Below are 16,192 nucleotides of genomic sequence, written 5' to 3' on the forward strand. Positions count from 1 at the left end.
CAGATTATTGTGCACTAATAGTACAAATTTTTAGTCTAAATTATAATTCTAACCATATAGTACAGTATTCCTTTTTTTGTGTGTGTATTCCCTTTTAAAAGAAATCCTATTGAGTGAGACCAAAAAAAAAATTCATCATTTGAAAAAAATGTAAAACAAAATTTGGCCAAATTGCAACTATAAAAGTAGATAGCAGCTCTCAATTTTACATTTGAGAACTTGTAATTTTTTTCTAGTTTTAATTTTATCTCTAAGCAAGAAATGGTGGATTCATCCCCTCAGACAAAAATCTTGCAGAAACAACAGTCAAATGAAAGATTGCAGCAAATAAGAGAAGTGATAGAAACTGGAGAGAGGTGTTCAAGGAGTATTCTCAGATATTATTCACTTCTGTATTTTCCATTGTAGTTTTTTTCCTAGATATTTTTCCATTACAGGAAACAGTCATTGCTTAAGAACTAAACTAATCCAATGGAATTTATAAACTTGGGTGTTGGGTTTTTTTTACTAAGGTGAACACTGAGGTGAAGTCAGTAGAAAAACTGGAGTAGCTAAAGTAGGAAAGGAGATAAGAGCTTAATCCTTAAAATTTTGACGTACTGAAAAGACACAATGCTTATCTTCTTAAATAAGTTTCTAAACCATTTCTAAATTGTTTGCTTTTCTTTCTAGAAATAAAAATAGCCCACCACCTCACCCAGTCCTGTCTTCCATATCAGTTCTCTTTTGCTACCATCTAGGAACTGCTGTCAAGGGCTCATTTCTAATCACAGTACTGAGAATACCAAGGATTGTTCTTTTGTACCTTTATAATATCCTAAAACAAAAGGTAGGTATATACTTCTGAAACACTATAAAAATAGTAATTAAAAGGTGAGATCACGGGGGGGGGAGTGAATAATATATTTCTTGCTTAAAACTGGATGATATTACATGGATTTTATATTTTATTCTGTTTTCTTCATTAAGAAAGCTTTTTTTCTCTCATCTCAGATATCAGTGCTTCCTTTTTTCTCTCAACTCAGATATTTTTAAAAGCAGAAAATACCAATATTTAACCCCCCCTTTACTTAGTCTTTATATGTAAGGTTTTTATGAAGGATAAAGGAAAAAAATTGGCAGAATGCTCTATTAAAAATATTTTGCATCATAAATTTTTGAAAAGCAAATGTAAGAATATTGTTTGATATAAGATCTGTTATAGAAAATGTTTCATCTACTTTGTAATATGAGTTTATAGAAAGAATATATGAAATAAGAACTATTCCTGTGATTCGTGTAGTATCCAAAACACGTCTTTTAAGATATATAAAACATATAGCTGGGCCATTTTGAATGTTTTTTTCCTTCTTTTTACCTTTCGTGCATTGCCAAATCTGTTATCTTCTGCTGGAAACGTATGACTGTACTTCATTCTGGCACTTTGGCAAGGATGAGAGGTCTCTCATGCTCTTTTTAATAAGATAGAAAGATGTGAATGTGGAAGTGTCTGGGTTTATGTCTTATGAAAGTTTTGGTTCTAAAAGTTGGTGAGTTGTGTAAACTAAGAACTTTGTATAAAGATGATAGGTGGGATGACTTAGAATATTTTCTGCCCTTAGAGAAAGCAGAATAAGTGGACTTGCTGGGTGCGTGGTTTTGTAATCTGAATAACTGTAGATTTAATTAGCAAAGAAAGATGATTTGTGTCTGCAGCAATGTGCTACAGGCTCCTTTTGGTCCCGTTCCCAAGCATTCAGCTGAGGATGTTACATGACCCATAGCTGTAGCTGCTGCTGAAGAGACTAGAAAGTGCTGTGGCCAGCTCTTGTCCTTAGTCCACAGAAGGATCCCCCCAAGAGTAACCTTATCCCTTCTCATGGGAGACAGACTGTGGCCCCTTTCATTGAGGCCCTTTCCATAGAGGGCCAGAGCAGTGGAACTGAAGGATGGAGAAGTGATGCTGCATTCTTGTAGAACTCACCCAGACTTTACCACCCTTGCAAAAAATGCTGCTGTTCTCTGTGAACAGAGGAAAAGTTAGGGATCTGCAGGTAAATTTACAGATAGTTTCTACACAGCAGTCTTCAAGCAGAGTCAGAGAGGAGATTGTAGTCCCTTGCTCTAGGCTTTTAACAAACAGTACTTACTGAGATAATACAGTTTTAGTACAATCATTTGTCGAGCAATACACAGCAAGAGTAAAATATTTCTCTGTCAGGAGTTTGCATGAACAGTCACCATTTTAAAGGATTTATTCCTGGAATATTTTCATGAACCTTTTTGGGAAAAGTTGGGAGGTTCGTGGTTTCTGCACAAACAACGAGAGTTGTTGGGATCTGAGTTTTCCTGTAGTGACTGGAAGATTTCTGCTTTCCAAATTAAGACAAAAACATTCTGATCCCTTGAAAAAAAAGGTTAAAAAGACTGAAATATCCCTGAACTGAATTTCCTTTTGTTAAGAAAAACAGCCAGTTAAATTTGTAAGGCTACTGTGGCTACCAAGATGTCTTTTTCTTGTCTTGCATCATCTTTGTGGTGAACAGTTCTGAGCTTATGATGTGATGGGGGTACAGGGATGTGAAAAAAACAGTGAGCTTTATTGCTCTGTTTCTAGTATGAAATTAATATAGATCAATGGTCTAAGAATAGTCTGTTCTACAAGCTTTTTCTTCCTGTCCTGAAAAATGAATGTATGCTCTGAGTCAAAACACATATATGTGCATATAAGGCCTTCTACCCATGCTTTTTTTTTATTCATTAGGGTACCAGTCATTTCAGAACTGTGAGGGGTTTTCGATAAATTCAAAATATGTCAGCGAACTCCCTGATCACTGCAAAGTACTGTAAGGGTTACTGACTTGCCTGCCTGTTTTGTTCTCCAAGCAGCTGTTAGCTCACAAAGCTGCTTGCAGCACTTATTTTCTTTTCCCAGAGAAGAATCTTCCATCCACAGGAAGAAAAAAATGCATACAGCTCATCAGTCTTTAATACTGAAGGATCTGAATTAAAAACAATTCTTATAATCTTAATGGAAATATCTGCTGCCTAAGTGAACACTTTATTAGAAGGGTCAGACACTTGTAAAGCAAGTTTTTTCTAAAATGGCAGGTTTGTTTGAGCCTAATTATGTGTCCAGTAACCAATCATTTCATTTTATTGCAGAAGAACACAAAGTGCCTGTTCAAGTGCTGTTTCTGCTGGTTTTGCTGCTATGAAAGTTGCTTAAGACCCTTTAACCAGGTATGATCTGTCATCTCTGTCACTCAGCCTAGTCTGGATGCTGTGTGTGGGTGCCAGCCCCGTGACACGGCTAAAAGGCTACAGCTAGTGCACGCAGGCCGAAGTTTCAAGCTAGTCACCTAAACTAAAGAAACAAAAAAGCCTTCAAGTGCAGATGGAACTTGTCACAAAGAAACAGGGAATTGAAAGACATGCAAGGTGCAACATTTAAGAGAGCTTTTTAATACAGCTTGAGGCAGCCCTTTCAGAGGGCCACTTGCTATTTCTGTAGGTAAGAAGACTTAACATTTTGTTGAGATGTGCCAGACAGACTACTGAAACACAGAGGGTCCAGGTGGAAAGAAGCAATGAAGAATTAAGAAAAACACCTGGAGATGTGTCATTGAAATAGATACAGTGTTTTCCACCTCTAAGTCTTTAATAAATGAACTCTTGACTGATTGCCATTATCAGTATATCTGGGAATATGATCCATGACGTTAGAAGTCTTGTCTAAAAAGTGTTTTTATTGGAAAAGGATGATTTCTGACATACAGCAATTTTTCTGATACTGGGCACTTATTTTTTCCTTTTCTCCAAATGTGTTCCAGCTTTATATACATAACTATAAATAATAAGTTTTTCTCTTTGTCATTCCTCTTTTTTTATCTCTAGTGACTGTCATATTCTTAATGTGAAAGGGAATCAGATGTTCATGCCAATTCCTAATTCTCTGACTGCTGAGTTCTTTGTTTTCATTGCTGAAGGCTGCAGTGAAGTAAACAAGACAATTCTCATAAAGGGTCTGACTTCTCCTCTTAAGTACGTGCATGAGTTTGATCTTGGACAGCTATGAAGAGAAAGTTTTTAATTTAATTCAGCCTAGATTAAATACTTGGGCAGTGAAATCTTTGATGAATTTTCCAGACTTACGTTTTCTAGGTAGGTCTTATGGTCACTGACTTGGTGAGGAATATCAGAGTTCATTTTGACTCCAGGCTTTCCATTTGTAGTTACCCTTTCGCCTTGACCTGGCTTCCTGCCTTTCAAAGAGATATCCAGCATCCTAGTATTTACTTTCTCCAGCTGTTGTATGTTATGTGTTTGTTAAAAGTATTAATTACTGTAATGTTCTTCCTTTTGTTTCAGAAGGCTGTATTGTAGCTCTTGTTCCCTTAAAAGATTTCCTGTTTCCTAATCTATTGTAGGCAAATTTCTATTTTCATACGAGTTGTGGTTTTTAACCTAATGATCATAATACAGTGTTTGCTGTTAGATAATTATTTGAATACCTTTTTGGCAGTGGTTAGAGAAGAAGAACAGGCTTTAATAGAAATTTTATCTGTATGAAGGGCTAACATTGGTCTTAAGTTATTTCATTTCAAAGAGTAATTCATGTATCTAATTAGTTTTTTCTCCTCTCCTTAATGAATGTGTCCAAGCCTATTTATTAAAAAATATATTTTGACTAAGATTGAAAATAGTCATCTTTAGTTTTGTAAAATCTGTGGCCAAATGTAAAAGAGGAAAAAAAAGGAAAAAAAGTCTCCAGTTTTAAGCAGCTTTGACATATTGCTTGATTAACAGAAGTAGTAAACTCTTAAAAGCTCTTACTGAGATTGGTGAAAGCTTCTGGGAATAACCTTTAATTTTCCCATAGATGTTGAACATGGACTTGAGAGTAAAACTTGGAGGGGTTAAGAAATTGCTGTACCTACGTTTCTAAGTTCAAATTTTGATTTTTGTATGAGCTGAAATCACTGAAATGTGGAACAGCTGTTATAAAAGTTGGTCCAAAGATCATTGTGTACATTAACATTCCTTACTATATTTTTGCCTTTTATTCTAGTATTACTTTCACTATAGTAATAAGCATATAATTAACTGAAACTCTAAAAAAAAAAAATCCCATCACTTCTGCACTACTTTCTTTTCAACCTGTTGTTACCCTGCTTAGGTGATTTAAATTCTTTCTGCTCCTTCATTCACAAGTTTAATCAGGATTAAACAGAGTCCCTTGTTTTCCCTCTGAGAAACTTGCAGGTGAGAAACAGGTGCTGGAGGAGGTAACCCTGGTGATAGAGTGCAAGCTTCTTTCTTCCCATGCAGAATGAACCAAGTGCTCTGTTATGTTATCAGAGAGTACTTCTCAGGCTGGAGTGCCATCTTGCAGGTGGGATTTAACGCTGACTTTGATAGTTGCATGTGTCCCTGAAGTGACTCATTCTGTGCAGGCTCAGCTAAGTTTCTGTTCAGCTCTCTTGGAAGTTAACTGAAACAGGCCAAAAAGTTACCCTGTCATCTTCCCAGCATGACAGGGTGCTGAACTGGATGCTGACAATTGCCGTATTTCCAGTGGTGGTTGTTGGAGGAGGGGTAATGCAAGCCCAGTGTCCTGTGCAGATTGCAATATGGATAATTACATTCTGCCTTCCTAAATTTCTCTTGAATTTGCAACTAGATCCTGTGCTTAACTGTGGTGTAGTGTTGCTATGTGCTGTTAAACAGTTCACTCCTTAAGCTGTTCCATTTCAGTCATGGGCAAAGTGATTCACGTGTGTGTATAATCCATTAGTAACAATTGTAAAGCACTCTGGGTTCTGTGGCTGAAAAGTGCTTTCTGAATATAAAGTCATTATCCTTACTTGACAATTCTGTTTGCCAACCCTTGTCAGAATTACCACAGATTTTTCATCTTCTGGCTCTGATGGCTTCAGTATGTTCCAGATAAACATATTCTATCATCTCAAGTAAAATCTAGGCTATTGAAATTTCTCTGCTGTAAAAAGAATATACCATTTTTTTAATGTGGTTTTGGAACGACAAGGTCTGTGTCTCTCCTGCTTTCTGAAGTTGTAGTGGCAGTCTTAACCTTTGATACATCAAAGCACTCACACACTTTCCCTTTGCAGCCCTGTTGCAGGGATTTTTTTTTTAAACAGTGCAACTACTTCGGGATAGTTTTGCATTTCTGTGTCTGCTTTGTGTTCATCTGCAGCCAGTTGGCAAAGGGGCCGCTCCAAAGTGCAGTACCTGGGTTTCTGAAGGAGCTGCTGAGCAGTGTGTGGTTTCTCTGTTTCCATCAGTGTAGTTACTTGCAGTGTAGCCTTCCTGGCCCTGCGGCAGCCGTGTCTGAATTCGGCAGCGTGTAGCCTGCATTTGCTACTCCTGAGACCCTTCCCTCAGACTGAGAGCCAGCAACTGTCTAGTGTAATAAACCAGGAGCAAGTCTGTCTAATGGTTGTATATCCATGGCAGTTGGTTTTCTCTTAAACTTTGGATGGCAGCCTATCAGAAGGTTGCAGTTAAATGTCTTGTGGAGAATTCACCTAGATAAGACCAAAACCCGTGCATGCTAATGTAAGCACAGTTCTCCTCTATGTGCCAAACACATTGTGCCTCACCCCATCAAGTACTTCTTTTTCCTCCCAAAAACAATACTGCATTTTAATGTTACCGGCAAAATGGCTTCTAGATATTGAGGTGAATTTTCAATCCTCTTGAAAATACAGTTGGATAACATGTTAGTCTTTAGTGAAGTTGTATTTTAAATATGTTTATTTTCCTTGTAGAGGCTTTATGCATGTGATAACAGGAAATAAAATTCTTTAGGTCTTTACTTGTTCTGTAGGATGAACCATGTAGGGGATAGAGTTGAACAATGCTGACTAATTCTTACTTTGATATCTCTCTCTTCTGCAAATATAATGTGGAATGGAAATAAATGAAAGCTGTGCTTTTTGGACTGCTTGAAAAAATTCAGGAGGTTATTGAAGGGTTTCTTACAGATGATAATTAGCCTAAGAACCAAATATAACCATTTCTGTATTAGTTGTGTGCTTATTGGTTGGAAGTGGAGGAGGACAATATTCTCCCTGTATTTGTCAGCCACAGATCAATAGCCTTTCGTTAATAAGGCTGCAGAAAGCACAGAGTCAGTCCTGGAAGGTGTGAGATGAAATACTTGCACTGGAAAGAGGGGCATAAATGCTGTTGTACAAGTTGCTGGTTAGGAGATCAGGCTTATTTCACAGGAGGGACTGGAATATCCTGCAACAAGTGAAGGGTAAGAGCAAGCCCATTGGCATCTATGGGACAATAGGGAGGGGTAAGAGCCAGGCAATATCAGCAGAAAAATGACTAGATGTAAATTGTTCATGAGTGAATGTTGTCTGGAAGTTGGAAGAAGGTTGCTAAGGACAGAGGGACAACTGTCTGGAATAGCTCCAAATGTAAGGGCTGGGAGAGGGAGAAGTCCTAAGTGGTTTAAAGAGGGAGCTTTCCACTTAAGAGAAGATTTGTATAATGTGCTAATCTGACATAGCCAGGGACTGGAGTGGCCGGAAGTCCCTTCCAGTCTTATGTCCTTGTCTCTTCGGTGGGGCCACACAGGCCTCCGTTGCTCTCATTTCCAACCCCTGTCTGAGACTCATGATCCAACTTTCTCACTGGGTCAGTAACTGTTGCACAGCAGCCACAGAAATGTCATTGCCTCTTGCTGCCGTTGGATTTTGTTTTCTGAGGGGCCTCCACTGGCAGCGGTGACACTTGGAAGCTAAGACACTTAAAAAGGTCCAGCCTGAGCTGCACTTCGCTGCAGTGGGTGTAACTAACCAGGGCAGCCCCCAGGAGAGATAGCAGCAACAAGATAAGATCAGGCTGAAAATACCAGCAGAGCAGAAAAAGCTGAACTGGGATGTGAGACCAGCATGTCTCCTGCTTCTTTTTTAAGAAGGTTCTGTTGCTATGGCAATTCTCTCTTCCCCAAGCTCATTTTATGAAAGCAAGCCCTGGAATGGAGGTCTGAATTCAGCTGTTACACAAAGTAGCAATTATTCTCAACAATTGGGGAACTTACGACCTGGATCTGAGCCACAGTGCCTTTCTCATGAAACTAGCCGGTCAGTTTTTCCAAGACCTTTGACATTCTGTGTTATGAGGCACAGAAGGATATAATCTTTAAATAGGGTTTTTTTGCATACTGTGGTATTTGGAAATATATAAACATTCACATTCCTTATTTATTAATCCTGACACTGAGAAATCAGTGTCTAGTTCCCAGGCCCCAGAAGAGCCAGAAGAGGCTTGTTTGCTTCAGAGAGGTGGCGATACAGGACCAACTTGCTGGTGCAAGGATAAAGACTGCTCCTGACCTACAATCTCTCATGCCTTCTGATCAATCATATGATATTGATGCTCTTATTGCTTGCTTGTCACCATATCAGAGACTACAATTGTAAAATATCAATTCATAAAGGAAAGATAAAAACATAATAGCTATAATATGTATATAAGGATCAGACTTAGTCTCCTTCTAGGTCAGTATCCCATCTCCAACAGTGGCTGTGAGTGAATGCTAAGACAGAACAAGAGGACGTTGCCCTGCCCCTGTGCTGTTTCTGAATGTTTTCAGCCTAGGGACTTCTTGAGCTGAGTGTTTTCTGTGTGTTTAATGTTTCTCAGCTGATTCCTTTTCCTTGAACTTCCCAGTCTCCCTTGAGCTCATGCGAACTTTTAGCAGCTAAAGCATCCTTTGTCCAGCAGTTCACAGTTTACAGATTTATAGTGAGAAGAAATACCATCTGTTTTCAAATTTGGCTTCTACTACTTCATATGGTTCTCCCCCTGCCTGGGTTTTGTCTGGAAGCAACAGTGATCCATCTAACCCTACCTACCCTCTCTGCATTTCTCATGAGTTTGTAGCCCTCTTACTGCATCCTCCTTCAGTTATCTCTTTTCCAGACAGAGGAGCCTGGTGTTCCCCAGACAGAAGACATTCCATACCTTTTGGATCATTCCTGCTGACCTTCTCTCAAACATTTTCAAGTCCACTGAAGCTTTTGTGCATGGAAAAAGAATGCATTCTGTAGAAAAACACAAATAACATGTTTCTAAATTTTAGCAGGTTCTTAACTGACCATGATCTACCATCTTAGCCTTCTCAACTATCTTTAATTTGAAAGGCATTAGATTGTTGCCCATACCCTGCAATTGCAAAATTAATGGCATATCTAAGCTTTTTATTCCAAAGTCCAAAATTATTTGCTAATATTGATAATAGTTTATATATATTAGGTCTTCTCTGGTGAGTAAGGATGAGAAATCGTTTGAGCTCCTTTCTGTGCCACACTGAATTTCATGGAAACATATTTACTGAAATGTCAGACATGTTTTGTTAGTAAGAATGTGTAGATTTCTGTGTGGTTGGATGGGACCAGGGTATGGGGTCTGTATGACAAACTTGGGAATTGTGAGGAAGGTGTATGGAAAGGGTTCTAGGCTGAACAAGAAACCTTCCAAATATTTTTTTTTCTCAGAAATGTTTTTGGGGTTTTTTTTGCGAAAAGGTGGAGATGACTTGGCTAAATCTTCAACTTGTGCTAGTAATATTCTTGCTTTGCCTATGTCTGACTAGTTTTGTAGCCTTCAGCAGTTCATTAATTTTTGTCTCTCTCTTATAATGTTGGATTATTACCTGGCTGCTTTTGTGTCTTGAATAATATGATTTGTTAATGCTTACATGATTTGTTTAAGTTGTAACTGTTATAAATGCCAGTTTTTATCAACTGGTTTGTAACACGACAAATCCCTGTGCAGGTAGTATACAGTCTCCAGCATTATTTTCAGTCTTTCCAAGATAACTGTTCTAGTTAATAAATATCAGAAATTCTTTTCATTGCACATTCTTTGAATACCAAAGTGCCTACTTCAAGAGTGCAAACAAATGGGTATTTATTTTAAGTTTGGAAGCAATGTTTGCACAAGAGCACGTGCACTTTCAACTTTTTGATTTTTAAAACACATTTTCTACAATTCATAAATGAATACAAAATCTCTGTTTAATTTATTGGCAAAATTTATACTGACCTCACCAAATGAGGATCTGCTTTGTGAATTTAGCTCTTAAGGGACAGAAACAAACTTAGAAAACACTTTTCCACTTCATGTCTCAGTTCCCTGGCTGTTTAATGGGAATGATGAAACAGACTTAACTCACAGCATGATATAAAGATAAGTGTACCCATGTCTGAAATATTCAGTGACAGTTACAGATGGAAGACAGAGCGAACTGGAGGTGAGGCCACCTCCCTAATGCCCATGTCCTGTGCCAGCGAGGCTGGAACTGGCTGGTCTCTTCCTGCTGCCACATCCTGGGATGTTGTGGTGTGACAGCACTCTGCCAGGAAAGGAACAGCATCAGGATGAATGAAACTTAGCACAGAAAGCATTTTTTCCTATTTAGGAATTAAGCAAACTGGCTTGTTTGAATAGATTTTTATGCAGATACTCTGTGTTTCTATAGAGTTCACTGGAGTCTCTGATTTTGCTTAGAGTAGACAATAAATCCATGGCCTTTATTTATATTTTTTCCATCTATTGATGTATTTGCTACCATGTAAGTACAATTTTTACAGAATGTCACTGCTTTTTTGCTTACTATCAGAGAAAAATTGTCTTTTTCATATAAGATAAATAATATCCACAGTAAAGAGACAAAGAATCTTTGCATTTAATGTCTTCCTTTCTCTGTAATAATTTAAGATAATGTCAATATAGCTTTGCTACACTACAGTATGTTACAGATATTGCTCTAGGTTAAAACTGGACTCTACAGAAATAAATTTTCTTTGCCTTCAGGTATCTGAAGTAATTTTACATTTTGAATTGTAAGTAAGAAAAAACAGTTTTTGAACAGGAAGTATTTTCAGTAGGCCAGTATAATTCACTTTCAGCAAACCAGTTATGGGCTGTTTTTTTCACTTCCAGGTGAAGCAGAAAGTAATGTAAGCACCAAGCACATGTTGAGGTGTATCAATTGCTTCAGAACAGTAATCCCCTGAATGCTGTGGTTCTTACTGACCATACCAGATGTGACTAAAGGTTTTGTGGCATAATCTGCCTTCTAATATTTTGAGTAAAGGGAAACTACTCATAAGAATTGCTGGTAAAACCCAGCATATGTTTCAAATATTGTTAGTTCTGTTTTTCTTAGCTGATACCTTGGACATAGTTTCATTTTTCAAACCTTGTTGAGGAGTTCCATAAATGGGACATATATGTCAATTTATGCACAAGTGTGAAAATAATCAAATCCATGAAGGTTAATATTCTATCCTCCACACCTGTCCAGGCAAGTTTCCACAAAGGGAAATGTAAAATTTTCAATACATTGAAAAACTGGGAGTGCCCCTGTTGTCTGTTGACATTCAGAGTGGGGTGGGGCTTGTGACCTAACAGTCACTGGTCTAGTCCAGGGTACTTTAGCTGTTCTTTTCCAGTAATTTCCACAGTTGGTTTCATCTTCCATGAAAAGGTTTATTTTATGGCTATAACCATAAGCTTGAATTTCAGTAGCATATAAATAGTTTGAAAGCACCGTGTATAAAAGCTTTTTAATCATCAACTTTTAATGACTTGGTAAATACATAACTTCATTATTTCACTTACATAGTTTGCCAGCAGTCTTGAAGATAGATAGCAAATAAGTTTGGATAGTGTGACTCCAGGTGTTTCGTGGTAGTTGTGTCGTATTAATTCACAAAATTAGAGTAGAGAACTTTGGCGTTTTAAAATAAAATTGATAAAGGTGGGTTCAGAAATTTATTTAGTCACTATTGTAGCATTTGCTAATAGTGGAAATTATGTAGAAAAACTCTTGGAAGGTAGAAGCATAATTGTTATAGTAACTTTAAATAAAATTGATGTATTATGCAACATAACTCTTTCTCTTCATAAAGTCACTATTTCCAAATAGAGTTTAAGGCTTTGCATTTTGCTGAAGTAAAATCTAGATTACAAGTCTTTCTTCTCTCACTGCATTATTACCTTATCTCATTTCAGCATGCATACACAACTACGGCCATAAATGGGACAAATTTTTGTACATCAGCAAAGGATGCTGACTGTATTTTGGCAAGGAATTCTGCTAAACTTGCATCCATTAGCTGTTTTGGAGATTTTCTCCTATTTCTAGGAAAGGTAAGAGTAAGAAAAGTACTGTTTGGTAAGAATGAAGTGAAAAATCAGTTTTGATTATCTTTTCATATACCTAAAGTAAATAAGGTTTATCTTTGTTAAAGTCAGTGTTGTTAATGCTATAAAATCAGTTCAGGAGAGAAGAATGTTTGAGGAATTTAAACCTTTTCATAGTCTTTGCAGAGTTATTTAGTTGTATTATAGTAGTGTCCTTGGAGCCACTCTTGCAGTTTCCATTGCAGCAAGTCTTTGGTAGATACATAGCAAAAGATTGACTCTGCCCTATGGAATTTACACATGGAATTGAAAAGTGTGACAACTGTGTGATGCTGGAAGCTGCTTAGCTATCTCCCAGATGAGATGTGCTGCTAAAATATTGGCTGTAATCTATTTGCCTCAGGGTTTTTGGGGGGTATTTGGCTATTTTTAAGGAAGATTTCTACATGATTAATGAGGCTGCCCTTCTTTCTCACTGCCCTTTACAGGTGTTTGTTGTATGTTTTACTGTTTTTGGAGGATTGATGGCATTTAACTACCACCGAGAGTTGCAAGCTTGGGTGGTTCCTCTGTTGCTGGTCGGATTTTTTGCCTACCTTATGTCCCACAGCTTTCTGTCTGTGTTTGAAGTGACAGCAAATGCCATGTTTCTTTGCTTTGCCATTGATATGGAAACAAATGATGGAACTGCAGAGAAGCCATACTTCGTGGATCAGGAGCTGCTGGTAAACCCCACTGATAACAGCAAAGATATTTGAGCCATTCTAAGCTTTTAAATACTTTTTCATTCCCCAAGACCTAGTGATTTGAACCCACAATCCATGCTGTTTCCTTTCCAACACCTTAGAACAGGATGGATTCAGGGATACAAGTCGTACGTTAATTTATAAACTGAAGTAAATGGGTTCTTTGACTCCTGTGTGCTTAGCTATGATCTGCTGCCTTCTTTTAGATCATACTCTGCAAGTAGTGGGTGATTATTTGCGCCTTATTAGATATATCTTCAATATATTGTTGGTAATTAAAAAATATAAAGAAATAGATGCGCTAGCTGCACAAACTGATCTATGGGGTGCCCTAAGATTAATGTTTATATTTATTGTGACTCACTGTATGATGAAAAAAGTAAACAACAAGGTGCTTCTTGTTGCGAGCAGCAGGTCAGGTATCCATTTCACATCCTATGGATGCTGTAATTCTGAAGAAACTTCATGCAAACCTGAGTTGCTCTGCTTCATACCTTTATAGATTCTTTTGCCAAAACACTGTCTTCTGTCTCTTGATTAAATTCTACTGTCTCTGGACTGATTGTTCTGTGTCTTTACCCTTGTAATTACCATGTTGTATTACCATCAGTGTGTTGTATTACCATCAGTATGTAGCTAATAGCAATGGAGAGCTGTATCTGAAGCATTTGAATATATATGTGCCATCCCTTTCTTATTAAGAGAATATCTGAAGATGCAGATTTTTTTCCTTTCATGCTATTTTTGCCAGTTCTGTCTTTTCCTCCATACACCATGCAACAAAGAAAATCTTAGTGATTCATGAAAAACAAACTCAGCAGCCAAAGTAGCTCACATGACATGAATGTTCTGGATGGATTTCTTCAGGACAGTATCTGAATTACTGGTTTGGTTTTTTTTTAATTTTACTTTTTTAATGCTTCTGTTAGAGTCTCTGTAATGTTCACAGAATTTTGTTGAGAACAAAAAAATCCCAAACCAAAACCAACAAAAAGGCACCTAAAGATAGGCTTAACCCTTTGTACAGAAGAAAGCAGATATATATTCTTTGGCTTTGGTTCAGAACAGTACTTACGCACATGTCCTGGATAGGAATATAACTGAATGGAAAACTTTGAAGCCTTGACCTCTGTTCTTCACTCACTGTTTTGCCAAATGCTGAAATACTTCTTAAGCCAATTCTCCTTCATGAAACAAACAGAGGCTTTCCTTTCTCCACTTCCACACTTTGTGGTAGTTTTTCTTTAACTCTGATCTTAATTCCTTGTAATGAGCCATGCCCTAGGGCCGTGGGTGAAGAGAGGATTTCCCACAGGGCTAAGGAGTCTTCCAAGCAGGACAGACTGTGTACCCTTTTATGGAAAAACTGGGGGCAGCACATCCAAACTCCTCCTCATTGTATGATCAAGAGTAAGTTTGCTCACACAGCCAAGAATTTGGAGTTTCCCAACACATTTGTCTGTGTTACAGTCGGGTTACAAACATGCTGGGGGTGGAAGGGAGGCTCTGTGGCCCTCAGGACAATATGCAGCAGTGGGTGGAGAGCCGGGTGAGGGATTTCATACAGCCAGAGAGTCCTCATTCCTGCAGTAGGAGATGTAACAGAGATTCTTGGTTCATCCTTCTCAGTTGCATTCATCACTTTTGCTGCATCTGCAGAGTCCCTCCTGGTATCACTCAGTGCCATCCAGCCAGGAACCAGCTAGTTTCTTAGCCCCAGGCTAATTATCTTCCTTTACTAGGTATTTTTATTTACATAATGGTTTGCTTTCCCAAATGATCTCACCCTGGTTTTTGCTTGTAGACCTTTGTGAGTCAGAGAAACAAGTTAACAGAAGGGCAAAAACACAGAAGCACAAGACCTTTCCACGATAATGAAGACGGAACAGAGCTCCAACCTATGGTGAGAGAGGAGCGTGGGATATGTATTTATCTGCCAGCTAGTGTGCTTGCCTTTGTCTCAGGAAGAATGGATGTAGGTTGTCATGTATCTCCTGATGTCTCACAGCAACCAACTTGCTGTACCTAGTATCCTGTTTTTTCCTCTATTGCTTTCCCTCCTCAGAAAACCCTCTGCTGGTGCAAAATGGATGGATCAAATATTTCTTCTCATCCTTCTTCCCATTCCCCATTGTACCCAGCAGAGGAAGAGAAAGTCTGGACAGTGGCAAGAGGGTGGGAGATGAATGCTATTCAGATAGCCTTTCACATGCCTGCTGAAGCAAAGTCAGAAGAGTGGTAGGCTGCTTAATGTCATGCCAGAACTGCTGAAGTTCCAGAGCTATAATATCAAGCCTAGAGGACTTCGCTCTCCACCCTCACCCTTTCTCTTTCTTTCTTTCTTTATCAGTATATATATTTATTTATTATTGCTCTGTTTTATGCTGGGGTAACAAAGCTGAGGTGCCAGAAGGGAGCATTTCCCCACACCCAGGCTTGGGAAAGCCCTGAGAGTAAACACCCACTAACTGACATCTGAAAAAATATTGCAGATTGCCCAACCTGAGAGGCTGTCCCAGCAAGTTCAGAATCAGGACTGATTTTCCCCAAGCATCAAGGGGACCAAGCTAGGGCTGCCAGAGAAAGATTCTACAGCAGCAGCTCCTCTGACACCTACACGTGCTGGGCACTACTATGAGTGTTCTCTGCTGTCACAGCTACTTACATGAGTGTAACAGATGTCAGTGATTTTTCTTGATCTGCTTTCAAGAGGTACCAGGCTCAAGCCAACTCTCACACAATTCTGTGGGCATTCTGCTATAGGCAGAGCACTGCTCCCGTTTATTGTTACAGTGGGGGATAGTTGTGCTTAATTTGGGTCTGTTATTGCATTCTTCAGTAATTTTTTGCCAAGCACAGAAACCAGAGAGTGAGTGGGTGTTATTCCCTGCAAGATGATTGTGGATTTGAGACACAAAAGAACCTTAATTGTTTTCCCAGTTTACTCTTACGACATTTAAATGCAGAAACAGAACTAGTGCTACACATTATTTACTGGTTTTTTCTCTCTTTGTAGACTTGAATGTGAAGCACATCAGAATTATGAAAGCAGAGCAGCAATAGCAGAAACAGTCATAGAAGAAAAGCGAAGGTTACCAATACCCCAGGACAAAGTATTAGTTCTCTAAATCTCTGTTGTACTTTCTGCACTGGTAAAATGACACAGTCCGTTTGTACAAATAAAGTATTTTGCGTGTCATCACATCTGATTTTTATTCTACACTTGCTATGGTGGTCTGAAAGTTGTTAATGAACAAACTCCTTGTAAATTT

At 38.3% G+C, this 16,192-nt stretch overlaps 1 protein-coding gene across 2 annotated transcripts in view; it reads left to right on the top strand.

The window, feature by feature from the left end:
- Positions 1 to 16,192, top strand: part of SLC44A3 (solute carrier family 44 member 3) — a 38,959-nt gene extending 22,767 nt beyond the window's left edge. For both annotated transcript variants that reach the window (XM_027694392.1, XM_027694391.1), the window contains exons 11-16: positions 673 to 829; positions 3,145 to 3,222; positions 12,043 to 12,180; positions 12,663 to 12,899; positions 14,725 to 14,823; positions 15,937 to 16,192. In XM_027694392.1, the coding sequence (XP_027550193.1) occupies positions 673 to 829; positions 3,145 to 3,222; positions 12,043 to 12,180; positions 12,663 to 12,899; positions 14,725 to 14,823; positions 15,937 to 15,942 (715 nt within the window). In that variant the 3' untranslated portion in view covers positions 15,943 to 16,192. The remainder of the gene's footprint in view (positions 1 to 672; positions 830 to 3,144; positions 3,223 to 12,042; positions 12,181 to 12,662; positions 12,900 to 14,724; positions 14,824 to 15,936) is intronic.

Source organism: Neopelma chrysocephalum, unplaced genomic scaffold (genome assembly GCF_003984885.1).
Source record: "Neopelma chrysocephalum unplaced genomic scaffold, ASM398488v2 Primary Assembly neopelma1_97, whole genome shotgun sequence".
NCBI classification, from domain to species: Eukaryota; Metazoa; Chordata; class Aves; order Passeriformes; family Pipridae; genus Neopelma; species Neopelma chrysocephalum.